Source organism: Quercus lobata, chromosome 12 (assembly GCF_001633185.2).
Source record: "Quercus lobata isolate SW786 chromosome 12, ValleyOak3.0 Primary Assembly, whole genome shotgun sequence".
Lineage (NCBI taxonomy): Eukaryota > Viridiplantae > Streptophyta > Magnoliopsida > Fagales > Fagaceae > Quercus > Quercus lobata.
In genome coordinates, this window is record NC_044915.1 from 8,720,137 (window position 1) to 8,747,628 (window position 27,492).

General features: G+C 32.9%; 2 protein-coding genes across 3 annotated transcripts in view; one reads left to right on the forward strand and one right to left on the reverse strand.

The window, feature by feature from the left end:
* Window positions 1-5,502: 5,502 nt before the first annotated feature.
* Window positions 5,503-18,466, reverse strand: LOC115971243 ((S)-ureidoglycine aminohydrolase). Its single transcript, XM_031091029.1, has 13 exons — window positions 18,371-18,466; window positions 18,110-18,241; window positions 16,836-16,923; window positions 16,676-16,752; window positions 11,728-11,767; window positions 11,550-11,616; window positions 8,583-8,668; window positions 8,255-8,336; window positions 7,810-7,866; window positions 7,682-7,720; window positions 7,171-7,241; window positions 5,894-5,947; window positions 5,503-5,767 (listed from the first exon to the last, which is right to left on the reverse strand). Exons 1-13 carry the CDS (start codon window positions 18,405-18,407, stop codon window positions 5,698-5,700), a joined length of 900 nt encoding a protein of 299 aa, XP_030946889.1. The 5' UTR covers window positions 18,408-18,466; the 3' UTR covers window positions 5,503-5,697.
* Window positions 18,467-22,624: 4,158 nt separating this feature from the next.
* Window positions 22,625-27,492, forward strand: part of LOC115971001 — a 43,127-nt gene continuing 38,259 nt past the window's right edge. Inside the window, exons 1-6 of one of the 2 annotated variants that reach the window (XR_004087191.1) lie at window positions 22,625-22,962; window positions 23,421-23,514; window positions 24,393-24,490; window positions 24,604-25,112; window positions 25,231-25,423; window positions 25,549-25,860. Coding sequence is in view for 1 of the 2 variants with exons in the window: in XM_031090666.1 (XP_030946526.1) it covers window positions 22,786-22,962; window positions 23,421-23,514; window positions 24,393-24,490; window positions 24,604-25,112; window positions 25,231-25,423; window positions 25,549-25,860 (1,383 nt within the window). In the remaining variant the exon portion in view is untranslated. The remainder of the gene's footprint in view (window positions 22,963-23,420; window positions 23,515-24,392; window positions 24,491-24,603; window positions 25,113-25,230; window positions 25,424-25,548; window positions 25,861-27,492) is intronic. The other variant, XM_031090666.1, reaches the window with a different exon arrangement.

Genomic DNA, 27,492 nt, shown 5'->3' on the forward strand with positions numbered 1-27,492 from the left:
TTATGGTCCATTTGAATTGAAGGAGAGAGAGGGAGAGTAGAGTAAAATAGAGTAGAATTGGCCAAAAATTAACCTAATTTTAGCTAACTTTACTCTACTTCCCTCCACTCCCTCTCCCTCCCTCCTCAATCCAAACGTACCCTTAACTTCAAAACTTCCTTATACTTGTATAATTAATGAATGCATTATAGTTTTTTACGGCAGCTTTTTTTTTCTTTTTCTTTTTGGTGTAGGACAAAAACAATGAAAAGATTTTCAAAATTTTAATAACTTTCTACGTAGCTCTCACCAATGTCATCATTTCTCAACAAGTGAAGCATTGGGGTGAGTTTGTTCCGGCCAGGACTTCTACAAAAGAACTTAAACAATTTACTAATGCCCCAAGTGAAAGAAAAGAATGCATATATATTATCATCTTGATTGGCGGTGGACCTTTTTTTTCTTTTTAGAAAGCGGTCTACAACTAGCTAAAATAATAGTAACTCACATATCTTTTGCTTTTGTTGTTATATATCTCTCTAACTTAAAAATGTGTGTGTGTCTCTCTCTCTCTCTCAAAGATTCTCTTGACAACCTAGTACCATCAAATTAATCTCTCTCTTATACTCTAACTTATTTTCACGGATCACATTTAAAGTAAATAGATTTATTTTATATTACATTATTATGCTTAAAGTGTATATGTCTCTGTTTGTAAAGTTTGAAGCTATTGGATGATTTTATTGTCAAGTGAAGTTGCATTAGTGCCTTAATAAATCATGTTCATCCCGATTGGCGATTAACCTTTTTTTTTAGAAAGTGGTCTACAACTAGCTAAAAAAATTGAAACTCACATATCTTTTGTTGTTCTCTCTCTCTCTCTCTCTCTCTCTCTCTCTAAGATTCTCTTCCCAACCAAGCACCATCAAATTAATCTCTCTTTCTCTTACTCTAACTTATTCTCACAGGTCACGTTTAGTGAGTGTTTGGACTTATTTGCGAGTCTGCATTTTACATCACATTTCGTTCTTTTTTTTTTTCAAGCCGCAACTTTTGACTATTTTCCTGTGAACAGTGCACCCATGCACTGTTCACGAGTCCCACAAACTTCACTTTTCAGCTACTTTTTCATTAAAAATTGGTCTCACAGTACTATTCAGACATTTAAATTATTTTGTTTTAGTATTTTCAGTTTTCAGTTTTCAGCAAAAATAAATTGTATCCAAATAGACCCTTAAAGTAAATAGATTATATATATTATGCTTTAAAGAATATCCATCTTTGTTTGTAAATTTTGAAGCTACTAGATGATTTTATTGTTAAGTGAAGTTACACTAGTGTCTTAATAAATCATGTTTTGTATCAAAAAAAAAAAAATCATGTTTTATTATCCTATATTTTAAAATTAATTTTGTTCTAGTTATATATTATAATTATATATCAAATACGCATGGTGTTTCTTTGGTTTGTAAATATTTTTTAATTGTAAATGTCCTAGTTAAATTATAGATTTTGTTCTGAAACAAGTTTGAAGAAAAAAGAGAGAGAGGAAAATATAAAAAATAATTAAATCTCAAAAAGAATCTCTTAATAAAGTTTTTACTAGCAATAAACAAAATATATCAAAAACTTAATTAGTAATGTGGTTTAAAGAAACGCATTGTTTGAATTATTTGATTATTAAATTGTTTGAATTAAAATTGATTATATTAGGCTTTTATTATTTTGTTTTTAAATAATGAGTTTCTTAATTTAATAGATGTTTTGGATAGCATTAACCATGATGCAATTATGAAATACTTTCAAAATATGAAAATCTTGGGTCCGGCAATATATATGTGATATATATTTTGGGACTAGTTATATTACAATTGTGACACCTTATAATTACTTATATATCCAAGATCCTGAGACTTAACACACACCCACACAACACATATAAAATACTTAATCCAATCAAATCCACACAATTTGGGATATTTCAGTCTTCTCTACTTAAATTTCTGACATCCTCATCAAGACCTATGTTGTGTTAGAGTGCCCCTTGGAGCTACATAGAGTTACTTCTAATATCATTTGTCATGATATGAGAAAAGCACTAGCGACATTTACACTTATATCCCCAAGAAGACTAGTCAAATTATAATTGGAGCTCCTTAAAATCATTTATATACTTAGCATTCACCTAATAAATATTTAATAGTGCCCCTTCGAGCTACATAGAGTTACTTCTAATATCATTTGTCATGATCTGAGAAAAGCACTAGCGACATTTATACTTATGCCCCCAAGAAGATTAGTCAAATTATAATTGGAGTTCCTTAAAATCATTTATATACTTAGCATTCACCTAATAAACATTTAATAGTGAATTTCAGTTAGTTCAACTGGTAAAGTGTCTGATGGTTATATAAGAGATCTAGGGTTCAATCCCTACCTACACCAAAAACTGATTGGTATCTTGGTCTGATAATAAAGAGCTATTATCGGGTCCCGCACAACACACACTAATCATACAATCCAATCTAACCAAATCCACACAAGTTAACCAAAAGCCCATAAAATAAAGGATGTTAAGTGTTACCGACAACATAATGATATTAACCAAAACTCTCTTTTGTTAATATATGAATATAGAAAATCAAAATTTTTTTTTTTTTTAACATTATTTCTTTGGCATTTGAGTGGTACCACTTTAGTCAGAGTGCTAATCAAAAGGAATTCATTGGAAAGCCTTTAGAAAGGGAAAATTTGTGACATCTTATTGCCTAGTAAGTATGTCACTAATGATGCGATCAAAAAAAAAAAAAGTATGTCACTAATGATAACTTCAGAGAAAGTAGTTTATGAAAAAGGAAGACACTAACGGGATGCCCTAAAGACACTAATTTATGAAAAATTTAGAAATTTTTTATGAAAAAAAAAACAATTAACTAACTTTCTTTTCAATTTTTTATATTTTCCCTTAATCAGACCCAAAAAATGAAAAGATAAAAAATAATAAAATAATAAATAAAAACTATTTTTTTATTGTACAAAAGCAGAGTAATGTTTATCATAATATTCCGAATTGGGAAAGGCTGCCTTGGAGTGCTAGTGCAGAAAAATGGAGGAAAGGAGTGGTGAAGAAGAAAATGGGTCGGTAGTGGTGGTGTTGCTACTAGCTAGTGCTCTCTCTCATCACATTTTATTTGTGGGTCCAAATTTTATTTATTTATTCCAAGGTGATGCATCAAGTTCCAAGTGGAAATATACGGACCATAGGCTCTACAATCTATTCCCCCATGATATTGTCAGGGGCTACAAGGAAATTGGGGTGGAAAGTTTTTTTTTTAGAGGATAATCGTACATTTGATGATAATGTTGATAATTAAACTCAGATTGCGTCAAAGTGAGTCTAAACTTCTAATCTAGAATACAAGTGCAACATAAAATTGAGATAGTTTAGAGCTTATAGCATTCACGTGGGGAATGGGATATGCTATATTTTAGAAAAATTTAGCATAAAAGTCCAAAACCCCCCACACATCCGAACTTGTAAAAACCAACTATTGCAAAAAAAAAATTGCAATAATGCTACAGTGCAATTTTAAAGGTAAAATTGCATTGTAGCACAATTCTAAAAAAAAAAACTAATATTTAATTCACTTACTTTATCAATTCCTCTCTCTCTCTCACCTGGTTTTTGGATTTTGGGTTTTTGTTTTTATTTGGGTTTTGGGATATATTATTTTACTGTGTATAAATATTATTTTAATATATTGTATTGTAAAATAAAAGTTAGGATGCTGAGAGTATTGTAAAATAGTATGGTATGATTAATAAAGTAACTTTTTGAGATGGTAAAATAGAATGGGATAGAATTTTGGGATGTGAATGCTCTAAGGTATTTTAAACTTTATTTATTGATTGATAAACGGATGGTTTCATTTACAACAAAAATCAATAACTTAAATAAATGATAAAATAGTTTTAACAAATTCTTATTTAGATGATGATGTGCCAAATCTGAACGAATTTTTTGATAAATAATCAAGAATTTAAGTACTCTAAGTAAAGCTATAATCTTAGCTTTAAACAATCCTGATCCTTCAAAGTAAATTTGCAAAATTAATCTTCTTTTCCTCATATTTTTAATATGGGGACAACTATTATGAACAATTTGATCTCTGATTTTCTTTTATGATAATTTGATCATAGATTATAGAAACAAAACTGTTTGGATATTTGTTTTCTTGGTATCTTGAACTCAGAATTTCAACTTCCACCTTATATTTTTATTGAGAGAGGAATTATTATTTAAGCTAAAGCTCATTTGCAAACTGTTTTTAATTTTTTCCAAAATAACGTCTACATTCAAACTCAATCCCAAACTAGAATATTAATTCTTTCATATTTTTCTTCTCATCAGTTCTTGATTCTTTGAGTTATGTTAGATTGGATATAAATCGAATACATTCTCAACCTCCTAATTTATGTCCAATGCTAGACTGACTGACAGGCACACAAAATTAATGGTGAACCAAGATGGCTCCTTTTATGAGTTTCCCTCTAGTTCAGTCTCATACAAGTAGGTTTCTAGTTCTATATTATTTGTCACATGGAAGATTGAATGATGCACAGAGCCAATATTCGAAAAGAAACCCATTTTATAGGACCACATTGACATTGCATATATAGCTTCTCTTCTTTCTTTCTTTTTTTTAATTAGTTTTGCCATGTTTGCCGTCAAGAGAGCTCTTCTCTTACTAGAAGGGCAATTACATTGCCCAATTTAATTGTAGGATGAAAGATGTGTCACCGGACATTCTTCATGTTGTTTAGGCCAGTTTGGCCTCTTTCATTTAATGAAATTGATCTCTTTCTTCTTAAAAAAAATTGCAGCATTTTGACATAACAATGCATGGGCACAAAGAGATTATAGGCATAACAACAATGCCATCCATTGATGTCCTTTTTTCTCAAGCTTTACCTGATCAGAAGCTTGAAGTCATTGGAAACATTTTTTTTTTTTATTCCCTTTATGCTTCTCACTGTTTTTTGGAATATTAAAGTATACATAGGCTCGTAAAGTTGATCTGAAATCCTTGGTGACCTCTTTTAAGGATCAAAGTCCTTAAATGAAGGTTGCTTTTTTCATTTGGACTGCTACCATGCTAAAATTCTCAATAAATAGCCTTTGGAAGAACAAGTTACCGTTGTCAGTTCGTATTGTAGTGTACAAAGCAGATGGAGAGACTATTGATCATATTTTCCTTCATTGTTGGAGGGAATGTAATTGCAAATTGTTTGATAGGATTAAAGAAACCTTACTTCAAATTGAAATTCATGTTTCTTATATTTCTTTTCTATTTAGTTAGTTAAGAAACAATAGAGTAATAGGTTCAAGAGTTACCGAATACGTGCGTTAAGATACAAATATCAAATTAAAAAAATCATATAGAGTTGGTATCTTATATTCAAGTAAAATCAGTTATTTCCCATAATTTTATGCCATATTTATGGCAATTTCATTTTCCAGCGAACTTAAAAACTGGAGAAAATGGCATTCCTGCAGCAAATTACTAGAATTTCTGATAAATGGATGCATACATCACATTATGACGACAATTCAAAGTGATGTGCATAGCATGTGACAGCTACAGTTCACACATTATATAATAGGAGTTGTCAGATTCATACAGTTACATCTATGTGCTTATTTCTTGTTAAATATTATTACAATGGATCCCTATTTACATCTTTGTACAGAAGATATCGTGTCCGAGTTTTACCAAGTGCAGCGTACCTGAAAAGGTTGCGAAAGATGTCATTGTTGATTGATTTAGACCATATTGAAGGAAGATGCAAATCATTTCTACATATCATCATCACTTAATTCATCCAGGAATCACAGAATATATTTCTCACTTACCATTGAGGCACAAATGGAGCCATCCAAATGACATCACCAGCTTCAACTGGATACCTATTTACGAAAATAGAGGACGCAATTAGAAATGATTTAGCATGTGGCAGTAACTAGTAAAAACTGAAAAATAAAATAAAATAAAAATTTCAGAGAGAACGCAGACATAACTCATAACTGTAAACAAAACTTAAAACATTGCAATAAGCAAATTCATCAACTGTCACACAGACTGGCAAAGCCAAGCAACTTTTCTTATACATTTCAGAACTTGTTAAAAATAGGACAAACCAAAAGTACTTTAATTTTAATTGCTATGATTGATTCCACTTATAAAGTGTCATTGACTGTGTTGCTGATCTTACGGCCAGTTATTGTGGATCCAAATAGAATAGAAATGTGTTGAAATAGTGATCTCATAGAAAAGTGAGTAAGAACATAAAGGATGCCGGAAGGAGTTCATTCCGCTGCATAATTCATATAGTTACTACCAAATAAGAGCAATTATCACAATAAACTCACGGCAATTTTGGCATTAGAGTAAGCAAAAAAATAAAAATATAAACAAAAACAAAAAAAATGACAACAACAACCATGATTCCCAAGGAAGTTCAAAGCCAAATAAAACATAGCTGTAATTCTTTGGCATAATGCTCAAAGATCAAAATCCCTCTGAGGCCAAGAAGATAGTAATTTATGACATCTTAGCATCAATTCATGGACAAGTGTTTCATGGATAAAACTTATCAAAAAAAAAAAGTGTTTCATGAATAAGATATTCTATGAAGATTCTCTATGCCATCACCAGCACTGTGTAATTAATAAATACAATCAACAACCAAATTTAATCTCACCTCATAATAAAATCCCATTTGTAAGATAATTATCTAAAAAACCATACAATAGTTCACTCTAAGAAAAAAATAATTAAGTAGGGGCACATCAAACATAAGAGTTATAGTCTGCCAAAATTAAGAAGAATCAATATTAAGCCAGCGAGCATAATACTCCTTGCATGCACTGGCACCATTCAGTTTAATGCAACCATGGTCCAAGATAAGATGTAAAGCACAGGTAGGCATCTAGGCTTCCTACTGAATGCCAAAATCTTAGGTCATTGAGAGGTACAAGATAAATCAGGTAATCCTAAGTACACTCCATTTCCTACTAACTATTTTCACATTAGTCTACAATATCATCAAATAATTGTTCTCCATGTCAGATGACATCAGCAGGAAAAATATTCACATCATAACACACTCTCAGCTGTTAAAAACTCTTACCAGCTATCACCCAAGCGATAAACGCCCTGTCCCTCTAAAAGCAACAAACCATGCTGATTGTAATGCACCTCCTGTAAAAGCAAATAGACAAAAGATATAATTTACTGAGTCCCTCATAACATTGGGAGGAAAGCATCCTAGAGAAGCTGGAGACTAAAATAACTATCAAAACAATTAGGTACTTTAATAATTATTTAACATAACCTACACTAGGAAATCAATCAAATTTATTTTTTGAAAAAGAAATCATATTGTTCAGGATGTGAATTATACAAGGCTCTAAAAATTCATTAAATTAATTACTTTTTTAGGATCACCAATCTTTAGCTTAAATGTAAGTTAAGGGACTCAGATTAGAAATTACTTAGACTTTTTTTTTTTTGATGGGAGAAATTACTTAGTCTGATATTATGATTTAATATGTCACATATCCAAACCTACATCAAGGTTCAAGGAGCAGTTTCCAGAAACTCAATGAAAAGGGTTTAATCATCAAGAAAGAGAAGAATACCTTCACATTAAGAAACTCTCCAGGTTGAAAATCCATGATCTGCAGGCATGGTATATGGTAAATTACTGAAAAGAATGACATGGCCAAGAAAACGGGGAATGGCCTCAAACAAGTTGATTAAAGCTTACATGGATATTGAAGTCATATGGCAAAGATGTGGGGAGAAGCTTCCTAAGTTCAAAGATCTGATAACATGTAAAGAAAAAGTTAGAACACACAAAGCTAATAACAACTATTAAGCTTATCACCAAAATACAAACCCAATGGAAATAAAAAGAAATAGTTCCCAGAAATCACATATACAATGGCTATATACAATTGAGTATTTGTTGTGTGGATTCCAAGAGCCAGGAAAAATTAAAAATATATAAAGGAGGCTTGTTTCTCGTCAATACAAATCAAGGAATGTCTCCAATGCAACCAATGATGAATTTCCAACCAGTAATTTGGGTGGGTGTTTTTTTATTTTTATTTTGAATTAACAAAAAATATTAGTATACAAGAAAACAGGACTTTCAAGTTCCAACCTTTCTGAAATGTTAAGAACATAATAGCAAACAATCCACAACTTACTTCTCCTGGAGTTTCAAGGAGTGGCTGTTTTTCTGTTGAACTGACAATCTGCTCAGTGACATACTTTTCCAGAGAGGCATACCTAAAAGTAAACATGACAGTTTAATATAATATGTATTAAGGATTAGCTCATAGACCTAAATATCTTTGGTGTCAATAATGTTTCAATGTCAGAGTAATCCATAACTCATAAAACAAATTTTTCAGTAGCTTTAATGGCATGTCAGGGTAGCCTGAGTGAATTCTCATTCTAAGCATGCAATGAAAATGAAAGGTACGGAAGAGTTCACAACACATCCAATCAATTACAACACAATGGGACTCATACCTTCGCTCAAATACCACAAGAGTAGCAGATGCATCACACTTTAGTGAATGTTGAAAATTAGGAGGTAGATAAGCATATGAATCAACCTGCATTTTAAAGAGAAATGGCAATAGACTTACTTTTTTTTAGAAGTAGGTATTAGACTTTCTTTGTTTGATAAGTAAAAATGGCAATATACTTTCTCCCAACCTTTATCAATGATCCTTAATAGTCTCACTGTACACCTCATGCAAAACATCAACCAAATCACAAAAACATTTGCTGCTATTATACAAACAAAGCCAAATAATTCAAACAACTACTTTTACGTACATACATACTGATGCAAGACAAAACCAAAACTGATGCAACGCCAAAATTGAAGAACAGAAAAATAAAAATAACATAAGAATCAGCACCAAGCAAGAGAAACAAAACCAAGCAATCCACAACTACGATTAATAGGAATCAACACCAAGCTATTGAAGGAAAAACTCCAATAAATTTTATCATTCAAGCAAACTGTAAACTGCCTTCATTGGAGTATAATAGCAAACTATTTTTTATAGGTAATGCTAAATTCATTGAAAAAAGACTAATGTCTATTAGGGAACAGCTTATTTAACTTTTTACTGAAAGCGTGCTAAAGTATACTCGTACTTTGAAAATGTGAGAAAAAGTTAAGAAAAAGTGAGGGTTTTACATAGAACCTAAAAAGTAAAAAGCTAGCTTATAAGCTAGTCCCAAACACACACTAACAATGGACACAAAGAAGCCTAAAGAATTACCATGGGAAATTACATACAAAAATCGACAAATCTATAAACACGACGATAGAAGTACTATTAGTGAACCCCTATGTAATGTGCGAAACGCCGAAACCAATCACGTAAAGAACTAGTTAACATCGTTAATAATTGGGTCCCTATAGTTCACATCAAGCATAACGGATCTAAAGATTGATGACCTTTTCTAGTAACACCCACCGAATCCCAAAGGATCAAAAAGACAGCTTCACAACTCAAATGCAGTAGTACAATGTAACAATAGATGATCCAGCATCTTCTCACTATACTAGCACATGCAACACCAGCTTGCTAGTGTATAACCTGCTAAATGAGGTTCTCACAAGTAAGAATCTTCCCCCAAAACGCCATCCAGACAAAGAAGGAAATCTGTCATGGGGCCTTAACTCCACAGATGCCTTTCCAAGGAAGAGTACAACAAAAGAGCCACTAAAAGCAGTATAGAAATAACAAACATTGAATTCCCCACTCCTTTGTAACCTCCACCTCATTTTACCACAACCCTCTCTAAGAGGTATATTAGAGTCAATAATAAGATGAAATGAGGCTACCAACTCTAACTCCCGATCATTAAAGCCCCAAAGAAATGTGACAACCTAGCTCCTCCTCCTTGACCGTCTCACCAACAAAGACTCCAAAGACATGTCTCTGTCTGTTGCAGAGTCATACAAGACAAGAAAAACCACCCTCAAAGGTTGATCTCCACGCCAACATTTATGCTAAAATCAAATCAAACTACCAATTCCTGCATCAAAATGAGTGTAATGTAAAAACCTATCCCAACCCACCCTGATTCTCTTCCACAAACCACATCCGTGGGGTCCTCAAATAGGTTTCATAGTCCAACCGCCCCATTCGACACCATACTTCACCGCTACTACACACCTTCAAAAGCATGTTTCCCCTACCCCAAAGTGCCAAAGACACTTACCTAGCAGATTTTGATTACAAAAAGGCAAGCTTCCTAATACCCAAACCTCCATGAGCAACAAGAGAACAAACTGTATCCCATCCCTCTACATGATGTTTGGATTCATCTCACAAGCCATCCCACAAGAAATTCCACTGTAATCTCACAATCCAGTTTGCCACACTAGTTGGGATGGTAATTAATGATAAATAATAAGTGGTAAGCTCAACTAAGTACTCTTAAAAAGCATCATCCTCCCCCTTTTGACATGTAAAGTCTCTTCCAACCAAATAACCAACACTCCAACTTCTCTAGAATAGGGTTCCATATCTATTTCAATTTAAAATAAGCCCTAATGGCATACCAACCAAGGTAGGATTTATCCCCAAAAAAAAGGGCATACCAAGGTAGGGCAAACACCATATTTTATTGTATAGGATATTGGCAAGTTCAACTATGTTCTCAACCACACAAACCAGTACCATCTCACTCTTAATCGATTTCCTAAGTCATTGCTTCTGCACTCTTTCTGTTTGTCTTCCGTTCTGTTTCACAATTTCTCTTTTCGATCAACCCAACTTCCTAGGATTATGGTTTTCAAGAGCCTTGTAGCTCAACTAGTTGGCACCTTCTGGTGTTTCTAAGGGAGACATCTAGGATTTTGAACCCCCCATCCCCACCCCCCACCCCCATTTGTAACTTTTGAACTGTTATAAAAAATAAAAAAATAAAAAAAACCTTCATAGGATCATGTTTAAACTTTTGTTTTAAAAGGTAGGTTTCATTAGCCAAGAAGTAAAGCTTTTTTGCAAAAATAACATAGTTTAAATGTTTGAGAATGTTTGGAAACATAAAAGAATGATTAATCAAATGGATAAGCATAACCAAAACCATACAAGATTCTGAATGGCATATGAATTACATTACACGCCAATACAACAACAAAATTCTTTTTTATAAAATTTAAAATAAGAAATTAAGTTGTGAATGTTCATGAACATAAGTAAGGAAGTGAAGCAAGACATATTACACATATGCCATGTGGATAAAAGTTGAGGCATTTAATTTTCACAATAGAATTAGAATTAGATAGCAATAATATGTGTGATAATTTAATAATGAATAAAGCAAAAATAATAATTATCATAATAGGAATAGTTGAAAAAGTATATGATATATTTCATAATGAGTTACTTAACCTTGATGCTATCAAAACTAGTAATCTCATGCTGAGAAATATAATTAAAATTAAATATCAATAAACTTTCTTACTATCAGTTCATGGCTAACGCCAGAAACATTGGCGAGAGTCACAGCACCTTGAACCACAAATATGAACCTAGCGGGATAAACAATAAATGTTACAAAGTACATTAAATTTATAATTATAACCGGCTTGAATAATAGTCCATATGATATAGAAGGGGGAAGAAAAAGTAAATATGCATACCTCTCAACATCAGATGGCGGGAGCCCTGATTTTGAATTCCCTGCTCAGGATTGAGCAAATATCAGCAACCAAAAAAATACTCAGCAGACAATAAATTCAAACAACATATCTTTAAATGGGCATCACACAAATCTTGGATGATAGACATGGCATATAATGCACATCAGGAAATAATTTTCCATACACTTTTTGCTCAGTATATTGACTAATTAAAGGTACATATATAGCAGTGCCCTGGTCGCATCTCTGCAATAAGAGACCTCTGAGGTGAAAACAAAAATTTCAACCACTTTTTTTTTGCAATAAGAGAAATTTGAGGTAAAAACAACAATTTTAACTGAATCACATGATCATTTAACGGATGTAGTAAATAGGATATCTCTGATTTTAAGGCAAATGTAAAGACTGTAAGAAGCTGACTTGATCACACCATGCCATGCAAGAAAGTTGGTGTGGTCAGAGAACATCCCTAAGCTTGTCCTAGACTTCATGCACGTTAGTGCTAGACTTTGACCATTATGAGGCATTTCTTTTTAATCAAAACACACCTCCTATAATCAGGAAACATGAGCTCCTAATTCAAATGACCTTGGGATATTGGGAATCTTACTTGTACTCTTATATTAATTTTTAGATCTTTGTAGTTTTAGATGTTAATTATTTGGTGGGGCTCTTCTACACACCCCATGTACTAAGGTTTCACCTTTTTATTTTGATAAAATTTTATTCTTGCAAAAAAAAAAAAAAGGAAAGATGAGTAGACTAGAAGACATGACTTGAGTTGTAATTAAGAATTAATGAATATAATTGAAAATGGCCATCAGAGCAGAGCAGCACAACAGAATTCACAAAGCTAATCCCAACTACCTAGTTAAATCATCACAGGGCATTGTATCATCTTTCAGACACAAACTATAATAAAGGACTTTATGGGATACGTCACTCTTGTTAAAGACCACAGGGAAATTCATTTCTAGTTGAGAGAGAGAGAGAGAGAGAGAGAGAGAAAACCTCAATGTGCCAAATCATGTATGTCAAGTATTGATTTCTGTAATTTCACATCACATTTTTCTTGTCTGTGCATGATAAAAAAATTCACAAAATAACATGAAGAAATGCAGGCAAAGAATGTAGAGCATATGGGAAGTTAGTGAAATAGAACAAATTGGGGAAATCTGTCTACATGTTTTTGTGGTGTATTTAGATTTAGGGGAATTTGTGGATCTAGTGTTTAGAACTTTAGAAAGAAGAGCTTGGGTTCAAGAATGACTTAGACTTTAAATAGAGAGCGGAATAAGTTTGATTTAGGATTGCAGAGAGGTAGAGAAAAACTGAAATCAAATCTACCCACAATCTGTGAATAGTTCACATGAACAGTAAGAGAAAAAGAACAATAAGGCCAACATGTCTCTATACTCAAAACAGTTAATATTCGTATTAATCAACTCCCTTTTTTTCTTATAAGTAAAGGAAATTTTATTCAAGAACTTAATAATGAGTCACCTGAGTATACAGGAAGTATACAGCCGGGGATCAACATAATCAAATACATAAATTACAAGCATCCATCAAATCATAGACTAAAGAAATAGAATGACTTCCTATGATAGACATCCAATCCGATAGAATTTTAAAGAAGAAGTTTTAACTGGCTATAGTCCTTTCAAAATCTTCAAAATACCGATTGTTTCTCTCCCGCCAAATGCACCACATCAAACAATGAGGGACAGCCATCCAAATAACACTATTACAATGATGACCAAAATGTCCTTGCCAACAAGCAAGGAGCTCAACTACAGTCTTTGGCATCGCCCAGTGGATACCAAACAACGTGAACACCATAGACCACAACTCATAAACGATAGGACAATGTAGAAAAAGATGGTCTACCGATTCTCCATTACTTTTGCACATATAACACCAATCTAGAATCAACACCTTCTTCTTACATAAATTATCAATAGTCAAGAACGTTCCTAAAGCTACAGTCCAAACAAAAAATGCAACTCTGGAAGGAACCTTTTGCTTCCAAATACTTCTCCAAGGGAAGGATTGAGTACATACACCCAACAAAGCCTTAATAGTAACTGCTTACCTCAAAACCCTTGCTCATCTTATCCTCACCAATACCTCTCAATGAGGCTCCATATATAACATTCCAAAAAACAGACAAAGAATCTAATTCCCTATCATGAATTTCTCGCAGGAATTCTAAGTCCCAAAAAAGAACCCCGTTAGGAAACTGCATGAGATCGGCCACATAAGCCTTCTTATCATTACTGATTCTGAATAAATCAAGAAAACACATACTCAAAGGATTATCCCCACACCAAACATCATGCCAAAATTTCACTCTAGTCCCATCTCCAATCTGAAACTGAATGTAGCAAGAAAAAGTAAACTAACCACTACTGATAGTTTTCCATAAACTCACCCCATAGGAGCCTAGAACAGAATTAGAGCACCAATCTCCCTCCTTAGCTCCATATTTAGCCCTTATAACCCTTCTCCATAGCGCTTCTCTCTCATACCCAAATCTCCACAACCATTTTCCCAACAGTGCTTCGTTAAAGTATCTCAAGTTTCAAATTGCTAGACCCCCAAACTGGATAGGAGAGCATACCTTGGACCAATTCACCAAGTGACGTTTAGAATCATCTCCCAAACCACCCCAAAGAAAATTTCATTGAAGTTGTTTATATGATATGCTATATCTGCTGGAATTGTAAAAAGGGAAAGGAGATAAGTAGATAAATTGGATAAAGTACTTTTTATGAGAGTAAGTTCCCCCCATTTGGATAGATACAATCTTTTCCATCCTACTAACCTCCTTTCCACCTTCTCAATGATGGGATTCCAAATTGCTCTATCTTTCCATTTTGCACCCATTGGAAGGCCTAAATATTTCATATAGGAAGTGAGCCCTGCTTACAACCCAACGCATTTACTAGCATCTCAAAATTTGGAACCACTCCCACAGGAACTAGTTCAAACTTATCCAAATTAATTTTCAATCCCAATACAATCTCAAACCATGACAAAATCAAGCGTAAAAACAGCATCTGGTCGATATCAACTTTGCACATAACCAACGTATCATCTGCAAAGAGAAGTTGAGATATCTGTAAGTGATCACCTATGGAGGTACCCACACTAAATCCGGACAATCGACCTTCCGTCACCGCCTTATCCATCATTTTGCTAACTACCTCCATAACAACAACAAATAATAATGAAGACAAAGGATCCCCTTGTCGTAAGCCTCTATAATTCTCAAAGAAACAACATGGAGCTCCATTAATTAGAACTAAGAACTTGACCAAGGATATACAGTAAAAAATCCATTTTCTCCATTTTTCTGGGAACCCAAGCCACTCAAGCATATACATTAGGAAACCCCAGTTCACATGATCAAAAGCCTTCTCCACATCCAACTTGCATAACACCCCCGAAATTCCTGATCTCAACCTACTATCCAAACATTCATTTGCAATGAGACATGAGTCTAGAATTTACCTATTCTTAATGAAAGCATTTTGAGACTCCGAAATAACATCCCCGATCACCTCTTTCAACCTATTAACTAATACTTTAGCAATAATTTTGTAAACCCCTACTATTAGACTAATAGGCTGAAAATCTTTCACCTCTATTGCATCTAACTTTTTGGGAATCAAGGATATAAAGGTTGCATTTAAACTTTTCTCGAACTGACCTCTCTCAAAAAAACTTGAAAAATCTCCATGAGATTTGATTTGATAACATCCTTGGAAAAAAGCCATAGGAAAACCATCTAGGCCAGGAGCTTTATCCCCCTCAAAGTCTTTAACTACCCCAAAAACTTCTACATCATCAAAAGGCCTCACCAACCAGCCAGCCTTATCATCAGAGATTTTAGGAAAATTCAGCACATCCGGATGTGGGCAATAGACTTGTATTAATCAACTCCCTGTTTGAGTACAATGACACACTTTATATAGTCTCTAGATCTTGCTTTTTCTAATAGAACTAGGACTCCTATTTTGACTAGTAAACAAATTCCTCATTAGACTACCAAACTAAAAATCTAATATGGTAATAAAACTAACTTGGACTCAAAGGAAATATAAGATAATTCTAGACTCAACTAAACTACCAAACCCTTAATTTGCAAGAGTTGCAGAAATTATATTTCTAACCCTGAACACAAAAGTGGCCATAATTTGTAAAATAAAAACCCATATTAAATACTGTTTTAACCCTATAATTCTTATAATTGGACCTTTAAAACTATAAGACTCTTAATTAAATTGGAATTTAAATATTGAACCAATAAAATAAATCTTGAATAGAAGAATAACAAGTAATATATATTAACACTAACATTTTCCATCTGACACTAAAAGGTAAGGATTTAACAAGACTAGACACAAAACATGACAGTTCATTGCATTTCAACAATTGGTCATGTGTACTAAAATCTCTATAGTGTCATTAAAAATCATAAGCTGGATAATTTTCCTCTCAAAACAAACAAATTGATGCAGAGTTCAACTACATGCTTGTTATCTATAGTTTACAAGATGTATAATGAGTCAGTTATCTCTAAGGAACCAAGTTGAATCACACAAACTCCAGCCATTTTTCTTCAATAGCAAATTCTCCCAATTTATGGTGTAACAACTGCAATGTCTATACACCAATCTTAGATTGATCCTTTTTTTGCATGCAGATGTTTGGCAAAAAGCTCAAGTCTTTATAAAACATGCAAATTTGCCAACTTGTGCATGATGAATGATGATTTGCAATTAGTGTGACACATTAAAGTATGAACCAATCTAAAATTTTGAAGCGTTTATCTCTTAAGCTGAAGAGCCATCAAATACCACAAAATGCATGAAAACTATATGACCCATGCCAAAACTTGAAATCAAAGAAATTGACTGCCAATACAATTCTACAATCAAACCTTGCATTTTTGCTAGATACATTACAAAGTTTGAGCCAATTGCCGGTGTAATTAAGTACGCTCCCAATGTATTAGTCCTGTCAAAGAAATTCAAATTACTGCACCAGCAAAAAATAAATAACCATTTTAATAATAAATTGTAATGCAAAATCAAAAGTACCACTCAGGTAAAGGACTGAATACTTGGCTTTCTGGTGTTATTAAAGCATGATCTCTTTTATAAACACTGCGTGTGAAACCCGGCAAGTCTAGCAATAAGAACCCAAAAAGAATTCAAATGACTATAGGATCTCTCCAACACCTTTTAGATTTGTTTCAATTCAAAAATATAATAAAAAGGAAAAAAAAAATAAAGTTTAAAAAATTCTGATTGTAGCTTCAAAAGAAAATGTCAACAGCAAATAATTGCACAAGATGCAAGCACTGGTTGATAGCTAAGTATCAACTTTCCCAGAGTTATTCACTAGTTTCTTGGCATCCAAAAACTGCCATTGAGAAAGTCGCACAGTGATTCACTGTCACATGATGTATTCCAAAACATTATCCTCGAAATAACGCATGCATAAACAGAAAAAAATAAATTAAAAAAATTGTTTGAGCTTTGGTCAGCTATTAGATAAGTTTTCAGTTTTCTTCTTTTTTTGCTGAATTATAAGTTTTTAATTTTCATTCCCTGAAAATTTTCCTTTAATTTATCACCTTTATATCACTTTTCATCGTTTTTAAAGAAGACCTTTAAAGTTTCAACTAATCAAGTATGTTATTTGAATTGTTGAACTAACCAAATATGTTTTCTTATGATTTTTCCACTCTCACTAAAACTGGAGAAAATAAGGACACTTTCACTAACTAAACACAACCCAAAAAGTTATGTTTGATTAACCTTTTACTACTCAAGTAACTCAACCTTATTAAATAAAAATCTCACCCAACCAAACTGCTACTACTACATGGTTGCGTTGTGTTGTCCATCTTATTAATCTCGCATCACTAAAGCACAGAATTCTAAAGTTAAAGGCTTGCTTGGTTTAGAAAATTATAATTAAATTCTAAATAAAACAGTAAAAAAAATATTTCATAAATCATCATTTTCAATTTCCGTTGTCACAGAAATCAACTGTTTAACATTTTGATATGTTCTTTTAAGAAGAAGGAAAAAAAAAAAAAAAACCCTTCTTCAACAGCACCCTGTGAAACATATTTTTGCATTGTTTTCTACTTTTTCTTCTTCAATACAAAGGTAGAAACAAATCCCAAAATTTATACCTTTGGACCCTCCCATTTTTTGCTTTGTATCCTCAGCAACCAAACACAGTCAAAAAAGTTTAAAGTAATCAAACTCTATGCTTTGGATTTCTCTACAGACTAACACAAACCATTTCTACGAATGCCCAGATCAAGTTATGATAAGAAGACAAAATTATAATCACTTACCTTGAAGATGAGAAGGAGAAAGTGTAGGATTGGTGACCTTCCAGTACAGAGGCTTCGAGTCCGAATCAGAGTTAATAATAGAAGGGGGCATAGAGCAAATCCCTTCTTCACTCACTGCAACTTTGATCAAACCTGAGAAGGAAAAACAACAATAAAAATGATTAAGCAATCCCCCATGTGAGTTTTGGCTTCTGAGAAAACTGAGTAAGCAAATATAAAGATTTTCTGAGCAACCAAAATGGGTCATAGAATGTTGCTTACTGAAAATGGTGAGGAGGAAATGTGAAGGAGTGTGCATTGTGACTGTGTGTGGAGGACAGTGCTGGCTTGTTTGTTCCACTGATTTTGCTGTGTGTTTTTTATGTGTGTGTGTGTGTGAACTTTGAAGAAAAGGAAGAAGACAAATCCTGACTAAAGTGGCGTATGTGTTGTCGAGGAGCCAAAAGTTTTGAGCGTGAGGGATGTCTGTGTCTCGACTGCTTTGCACGTGCGCAGAAAGGTCGCTACTGACTAGCAATATTTGGAGTTTTTTTCTTTTTTAAGTACCTAAAATAAGAATGAATTGCCCTTAGGTTCCTCAAATTTTAATTTTGTAGATCGTCAATTAGGTATGATTGATCCCCTCAAAAAAATAATTTAGGTAATCTTGATTGAAAATTTGCGGTAAAAAATACCCTTTTTAGAGTTGAAAATGTTTTATGTCTTATTACCCATTTGAGTACCGATGAATTTCCCAGCGTCCAACATTTCCCTTTTTTTTCTTTTTTTGGGAGAAGCGTTTTGTGGCTGAGGTTTTTTTTTTCAGTGGGTCCCGTGAACCGTGCATAGAACCCACAAATCTCTTTTTTTAACAAAACTTTCATTAAAAATGGGTCCCACATAACTATTCACACATTTAAAAATTATTTTGCTATAGTGTTTTCAGTTTTCAACAAAATAAGCGATATCCAAATAGACCCTTAAAATAAGTATAAAACAAATTTCATCTCAAAAGATGTGACTAGTGTGAGCAAAGACAGTGGCTTAGTGCAATAAACAAACTTCTCTAGTAGACATAGGGTGGATGAAAAAATTTGGAGAGAAAATAGAAAATAAAAATTATTTTTAGTGTGTTTGGTTAGATAAGAAGGAAGGAAAATAAATGGTAAGAGCAAGATATTTTATTCCCGGGATCACCAAAATGTTTTCTCTCCAAAATGGAGAGAAAACTAAGTGGAAATAAATTTTTTCTTGATTAACAAAAATGCTCATGTGCACATATACATGGGCTTCTTCAAGTTGCCTTTATTTTTTATTTTTCTTTTCCTTTTTTTCTTTTGATTTTCTAGGCCTGGGCATGCCCTTTTTTTTTCTCTCTTCTGGTCAGTAACTTGCATCTTTTTTTTTTTTCTTTTGATTTTCTAAGACTTGAGCATGATAGTTTTTTTTTTTTTTTTAGGCATAATTTGTATTTTTTTTTTAATAAATTTGGGTGATTGTTCTTTTTTAGTTGTTGTTATTTGTCACTTTTTTTTGTTTTAATTGGTCATCATTCTTTAACAAGAGTATATAAGTAAATTTATTCAAACTCATTTTTTCCATCCTTTTACTTTTCCAATTCCAATTCCTCCACTTTTCCACTCCCAACCAAACAAAAAGGAGAGAAAATAAAATTTTTTATATCCTCCGACTTTTTCATCCTCCAACTTTTCTACCCTTTCAACCAAATGGACCTTAGAAAAAGGTTATAAAAAAAAAAAGGGAGAATTTTCGAAGTTTGGTTATGGACATATAATGTGTGTGTTGAGGTGGCTTAAATTATTTGGTGGGTAATTATATGGTACACACTATACATATGAAGTCTGAATGGTGAACGTAAAATATAGTTTGAGAGAACAATTTATCTTGTGACTATATGTCATTCTAGTGGAATCACAACATTGAGAAGGATTAAAGTAGATGTCACATCTTATCCCAAAAAAAAAAAAAAAGTGGATGTCACATGGTAGCTTAGGATTGGTGGGAGACATCCATCGATAGTTGGGTTTGTATTATTTAAGAAAAATACTATGTTCACAATATTTTCACAATAAATTTTATGTGACATATTGTTATGAGTTGTTATTGGTGTGGTAGAAAAATAATTTCAATGGTAGGCTCAAGAAACCTAAAAAATGTTTGTTACAAATTGTTATGTTGTAGAAATGTTGTGGACGTAACACCTCTTTTTAAACAAGTGACACGACTCAAGAAATTTGTAATTTCAAGATCTATATTAAATTCAAAACATTCAACTTTTGGTTAACTTCATAATATTGTGTCACATAAGCATTTAACATGTTAGCATTATAATATATTTTTAATCAATTCAAAATTTATTCTATATTTAGATCCTCAATTAGAACATTAGCACGTTATATTTTATTATTTTATTTAAATAGTAGATAATATAGTTTTATAACAAATACTATCACAATAAATGTCTAGTTTTTTTTATTTATTTTATTTATTTTTTTATAGAAATAAATGGCTAGTACTTTGAATGTATAATTTCATATATAAACACACTCATGATAAATACCTACTATATGATGCAATAAAATATATATATATATATATATTATTGAGAGTATTTTAGGAAGTAGAAAAAGTGATAACTAACTTTTCCTATCTATTAATAGTATATAATATAGTATATTATGTAGTATATTATTAATAACTATTATAATTATTGAATTTATTGTATCTAAAAAAATATATATTAAATTTCATATATTAAAAAATATTTGAATATATATATATATATTATATAATATTATGTTTTGTGCATAGTACGGTTATTGACTAGTGATTACTAAGGTTCTGTTTGGATATCGTTTATTTTGCTGAAAACTGAAAATACTGTAACAAAAATTTTTAAACGTATGAATAATGCCGTGAGACTCACTTTTAATAAAAGTTTTGGTGGTGAAAAAAAAGGTTTGTGGGTTCCGTGAACAGTTCACAGGACCCACAAACTTGACAGAAATGCACTTCTTTAAAAAATAAAAGATAAAAAGAAAAAAAGCAAATGCTAGACACACATCAACGTTATCCAAACGCTGCTTAAGTTATACGCTAAAAAATACACATAAAATAGTTTCATTCATGTAAGGGGAAATGTCTATTATACATTAAGTCATAAGATTAAAATTTTAAAATTACACATGAATACTTTTATTCACGTAAAGGAAAATGTCCATTGTGCACACAATCACACACACTTAACTATATACTAACCTCTGAGCACGCGCGTGATACTAGCCTCTGAGCACGCACGTGAGTGCGTGCTCAGAGGCTCTTCTATTTTTTGAGTAAAGATTAATAATTTGTATTTATTATAATTTGATATTTCTACTTTTTCTAATCACACAAAAAAAATAAATAAATAAATACGTGAGGTGAGTTTTGTAGATTGGAGGAGTTTTAAAACTAATAAAAGAGTAATTATATTTTGTAGAGAGTTAGAGAGTAGAAGTAATAATTTAAATTAACGTAAAAGTAGGAGTTTATTAGAAGCAGGAAGGTGTTTTAAAGTAGAAGTTGAAATTTATTATTTTTGTCAATTTACTATTATAACCCCATTTAAAAATTTTAGGTAGGGGTATTTTTGACAGTAAAAAAGGCAATAACTAACTTTTTTTTGCCAATTTACTATTTTAACCCAATTTTTAAGTTGTTGGTTAATTAATTTAGGGGTATTTTTGACAGGAAAAAAAACAATAACTAACTTTTTGAATCCTCTTAATATGTACAGATATATATATATATATATATATAACTCACACACACTCAATGTTTTGAACTAAAAATTGTACTTAGGTGATTTCCAAGACATTGTTAATCATGTAAGAAGCTCCAAACCGTTTTCTTTTTACAACAAAAATATGGGTTAAAATAGTCCAAAAATTTTCAGCAAAATACCACATTCTTGGAACTCGATTTTCTATATAGAACCTGGTTTCAAATATATTTTGAGTTCCAAAAATTTCAAGTTCCCCGTAACATTTTTTATTAAAAAAAAGACACATCAAGTAGCATTTTTTTCGCATGAAACTCGATATCAATGAAAATGTGGAACTCAATTTTTACAAAATCAAGTTCTAAAATGGTGGTATTCTACTATATAGTTGGCAAATAATGATATTTTGCTAAAAATTTTGAATTCGAAAATGTGGTATTTGGTGGCCCAAAAAAAATGTCATAAACTTAGCACAAATAATATTTTACTTTTACCACCACCGCAGACCCTTGGTGCGATGGTCACTCCACAGGTATAAGTGCTTGTGGGGTGTGGGGGGTAAGGGCCGGGGTTCAAATCTTCAGGAGGGAGTTTCACACACATATACACTTAGATTAGGCTATAGTAGAATTCTATCTTGTATAAAAAAAAAAAAAAAAAAAAAATTTACTTCTACCGTGTGTATATATATATATATATATATATTACTGAAAATTTCGAAATTCGAAAATATGTGGTATTTGACCGCCCAAAAATATGTCATAAACTTAGCCGGTGCAAATGCAAAACCCACTGTAGGGAACCAAAAGAAAAGAAAAGAAAAGAAAAACCCTACACTAGGGTTTTAGGGTTTTTCTCTTTCAACACCGTTTGAATTGAATTACACCGTTTCTTGTCAGAGACTCTGTACACGGACATGTCTACAACAGAGAGCGACTCCGTGGACCCTGTAATCGCTTCACTGTCCACGAGCTTCGGCCAAGTGCCTCCGGCGGCTATTCCGGCGATGTTGGATTGCATATTGGCTTCCACGGGCTTATCTCCGCCGTCTCTCTATGCGTCGCTTCTCGACGCTTTCCCTAATCTCATTAAGGTATCACCAATTTCATCAAACACCCAGTTCGTAAAACTTTCCAGTTCTGTGTTTGGTTGCTGAGAAAATGCAATCACAGTAAGATAAGTATTTGCATTTCGAAGGGTACTGGGTTAAGAATAGAGTAATAATGATATATTCTGCAAAGTAAATGGAAGAAAAGGGTTTAAAGCTTAATGGGGGTGATGGGTTTTCTTTGAATCACTAAGTAAACGTGTTTGCCACCTGGGTTTTATGTAGGCATTTTGAGTTGTTTATATGTTCTTTTTCTAATGGTGTTTGGTATAATTGTATATTTGAATCTTTTTGTTATTAGAAAATGTGGAAATGACATTGAAGTGTGAAAAGCAAAAGTGGAAATTTCTTTTATTTTCTGCACTTTTTTTTCTTCTAAAGAATTAAAAACAGGGTGATTGAATTTCAGTTGATGTTTAGTTGGGTTTGACTGTTGTGGATAGGACGTAATAAAGGAGGATGAGAAGTTGGGTTCTGATCGGTGTAACCATCTTACATCATTGGTGGGAGCACTTTGTCACCTTCTAAAGAAATTTGGTGAGTTATCATGTGAAGTACAAGCTTGGAAATCTTTTATTTGAAAACATTAGCGCATTTCCTCGTACTTTCATACTCTGTTAGGTTGCAGTTACTACCCTTTACATGGAGTTGTTTATGTTCTGTTTGGTCGCCACGACATCACAGGGAAAATTTTATTAAATTTTCACTTATAACTTCTGTAAATCTACTTTCTTCCCATGTCTTTTCTTTGATCAGGTTAGCATGTCTTGTCATGTAATCTTGAGCTATACTAATTTATCTTCTTTTGAGGAGAATCTCATGTACATCCGGTGTACATGAGGTGTCTCCATTCTAATAAAATCTCATTACTTAATTTCTCAGTAAATCTTAAAATTTGATTGAAATTAAAAAGGGTGAATCCCAAATAGGTGGGAAGTATACAAGAGCTACATAATATAAAGCCTTAAGTTATGGGAATCAAGGAACTCCAAAAAGGAAGAATAATTAACCTTTTCAATGTTCTTTGACTAAACAGAAAGAGATCTAAGTAAAATGAACTTCAATTGAATCATTGCTTATAACACACACACAGATATATATATAATTGGTAAGTTACATACTCACCATTGGATTTAACCCATGACCTCATCTTCCCATTTGAGCTGAAGCTCATTGGCGCTTTTGACTTTTGAGCTATTTGTGCTCTTACAATTTTGGTTTTCAACTATCTTAGTAATGTGTGGGGTTATACATACTATGCATTTAAGCCAGTGGTCTTCGAACCAAGTGACATATCCTTCCCCAATATGTAGGAGCCTAGGAGGTGGAGGGCTTAAACTTGTATGGGTGGGTGAGTTACATTTACCTATGTAAATAAAATAAACATTTAAAAGTTGAGTAAATTTCTATTGCAGGGGCCAATAATAATAATGCTTTGCAATCATTTATATGGAGAAGTTTTATTCCTTTGTTGAGGATGGTACATGCATCTGATCGTGAAATGCGAAACCAGGTAGAATGTCTATGCAGGGTGCTGTCATGTTTACTGGACTCTTAGATGTTTTACCCACCCCTAACTTTTCTTTAATGTGATCATTCTTGGCTTCATGTGATTTTTATATTCAGATTGCTGAATTATTCGTTGATGTTGTGGTTGAGACTAATTCCTGGGCTGTTGTGGAAGCTACCTTGGTGCCATTTTCTTTAAGATCTGTTGGTCTTTCTGTGGGTGTGCTTCAAAGAAAAGATTCAGATGTCTTGGAATGCTCAGTTTTCCAGGGTTTAACTGACCAGGTAAATGATTTGGGAATGGTAAAAGAACAAATGCTATCGCCAGGTGGATCCTTTCCATTATCAATATCATGTCATATACTAAACTTTATGCTGGATGCGGCCCTTCAAAGCCTGCAAGCAACTCCAACCTCAGAATTGATGGTGGCAAATGGGTGTTATGCTGAAAAGTTTGTGGGTAATTTGATATGGGATCTTTGTAATGTGACTGAAAAACTGCTTCTACAAAGTTTGGAACATCGTTCCTGCATGATTGGATTTTTTCTCCCAGTTATTTTCAAAGCATTAGTTTTCCATCGCTCTTTTGACATCTCAATTCATGGGCAAACATGTACACTTTCCAGGTGAAAACCTACAACTTTTTCTAACTATGCGAGTCTTACATCTTGATGTCCTGATTTCATATGCATTCTATCTTATTGATTTAGCTTTCTATAATGGATGTATTTGATTTTCATACAGGAAGTCTTTCCTTATGAAAATTTGGAATTGCTGCAGAGCACTGTTTTCTCTTGGACCTCTAGAGAGAAGAGATGCATATAATGTACTCTCTCTGTATTTGTCTTTTTTCCCTTGTACAGAAGAAAGTGAAGATGCTGAAGAATTTGACATAAGAGCTGAAAAGGAATTTTGGGATGAAATTAAAAGAGGATTGGTATTTGAGCTTTATTTTCTACATTTGTTAGACCACACTGATTTTCAACTGAACATCAAACTTCTAAATCATTTTAATTCTTATTTTCTATGTTTGGTACTTTTTTTTTTGGTGGGGCTTGTCAGGTTGATAAGGAGGGCTTAGTGAGGAAGCAATCTTTACAAATATTAAAAAATGCACTACACATAAATGTAGGAAGCCCATCCTCTTCTGGTGTTTCAGAGATAAAATTGTGTGAGAGAGAGTCAATCCCTCGAGGTATGACAAAGAGGGAACAGTGGGCTGACAAAGAAGCGAAGTCAATGGGTGTAGGGAAAATCTGCAACTCAGATGATCTCTATTTGAACAGCCACCAGCAATGGGAGGCATTCATACTTCTATATGAGATGCTTGAAGAGTATGGTACTCACTTAGTTGAAGCAGCTTGGAATCACCAGGTTTGGCATCGTGTTTATTTTATTCTTGATTTCAGTACTGAATCCTAAATTTGGTGTTGGAATGAGCCATTACTTCTTAATGGCTGTGTGAAGTGGCTATATGAGAATTCATTTGCTTCTGAAGCTACATAGGGTTTTTTTTTTTTTTAAATAATTTTTAACAAAAAAATTATATTTACAATCTTGCTATAGGAATTCTGAATTCTTTTTTGAAATCACTTTATATTTCTTTTTTAGTACAATGTGAAGAATATATTTAAAGAAAGAAGCAGATAACAAAAGGAGATCTCCAAGGGACAAAAAAGGGGTAGAAAGTCTGAGATCCAATCATACACATCATAGGACCCATGCATCTACAGGAATAGCTATCTACCACTCATCCCTTTTCACCATGCTGGTAAGTGTGCTAATAGATTGGAGAAAATACAATGTGCATAATTATAGGGTGAATGGGGGAGGATAAAAGGATTGACATGGTAGATTGGAGGATAATATATTTACCTATGAGCATAGGAGGATTGGGTATTAGAAAAATGAGCACTTTTAATTAAGCATTATAATTGAAATATGGGAGGTTGGTGGTAGTTAAGTATGGGGAGTACGAGGGGGGTTGGACTTTGAATTTAGTGAGATCAACAAATGGGATGGGAGTTTGGAAGGCAATCAGAATAGGATGGGATTCTTTCTTAAGTTATATCAAATTATGTGTTGATGATTGGAGAAGAGTGAGCTTTTGTATGATGTATGATGTGTTTACACAGGAAGCATGGACATGCCTAAAAGCCTAATGTGTTTGTGGCAGACATGTGTTAGACTTAGACATTGACATGGATGGGACATGGCCGCTTGTGTGTTTGCAGGGAGTTGGGAGAATTTTTTTTTTTTTTAAATTTATTTCTGGCATGGTTGCGACATGGTTGCAACACGGCAACATCAAAGTTGAAAAATAAAAATAAAGGGAACAGTGCTGCTTCTGCCTTTGATTGTACCTCTGGATCTTAGATCTCCCTCTCTCAATCTCTCATTTGTTGCTTGCTCTCTTCTTATTTCATTTGTTTTTTTTTTCTTTTTTGCCTTTGCTTTTCACTCTCGTTAATCTTCCATGATGCTTCTTGTCGTTCTCAATCTAACCCACATGCTGGCAGGGTGGGATGGGTTTTGTGTATTAATATTTGGTTAATGGCTAGTGGTGTGAGTTCTCTTTACAGTGGGTTAGTGGGTTAAAATGAAGCAGACATTAGCTTTTTTTAATTTATTTTCTTGGTTTTTTAGTATATTATTGCTTTTAAACATTTTATTATTATTGCATTTACATTAATTTTTGGTATTTTTTCAAACATTTTGATGGATTGTTAGTTATTTATAAAACCTAAAATAAATATAAATTATGTCTAAAAAATATATGGAACTTTCCTTCATCCCGCTATGTAGCGGGTAAGAGGATCATCCACTAGAACTTTTAGTCACGATTTTTATAATGAGTCACGTGACTTGTTAATACATGTGGATAGTCTTATGAATTGCCACATAATGAGTTGAAAGAGATTATTCCAAATTAGTTTGGAGGAAAACTTTTTCCAAAATATATATTAATTAATTAACTAACTGTTGTGTCCTAGTTTTTAAAGATTT

Excerpts from the sequence above, each read along its gene's own strand:
- LOC115971243 (XM_031091029.1), bottom strand. The coding sequence starts at position 18,407 with ATGCACACTCCTTCACATTTCCTCCTCACCATTTTCA. Across the intron at positions 18,242-18,370 it reads TTTCCTCCTCACCATTTTCA|GTTTGATCAAAGTTGCAGTG; the intron begins GTAAGCAACATT and ends TTTCCTTCTCAG. Across the intron at positions 7,242-7,681 it reads GAGAGTTTCTTAATGTGAAG|GAGGTGCATTACAATCAGCA; the intron begins GTATTCTTCTCT and ends TTGCTTTTACAG.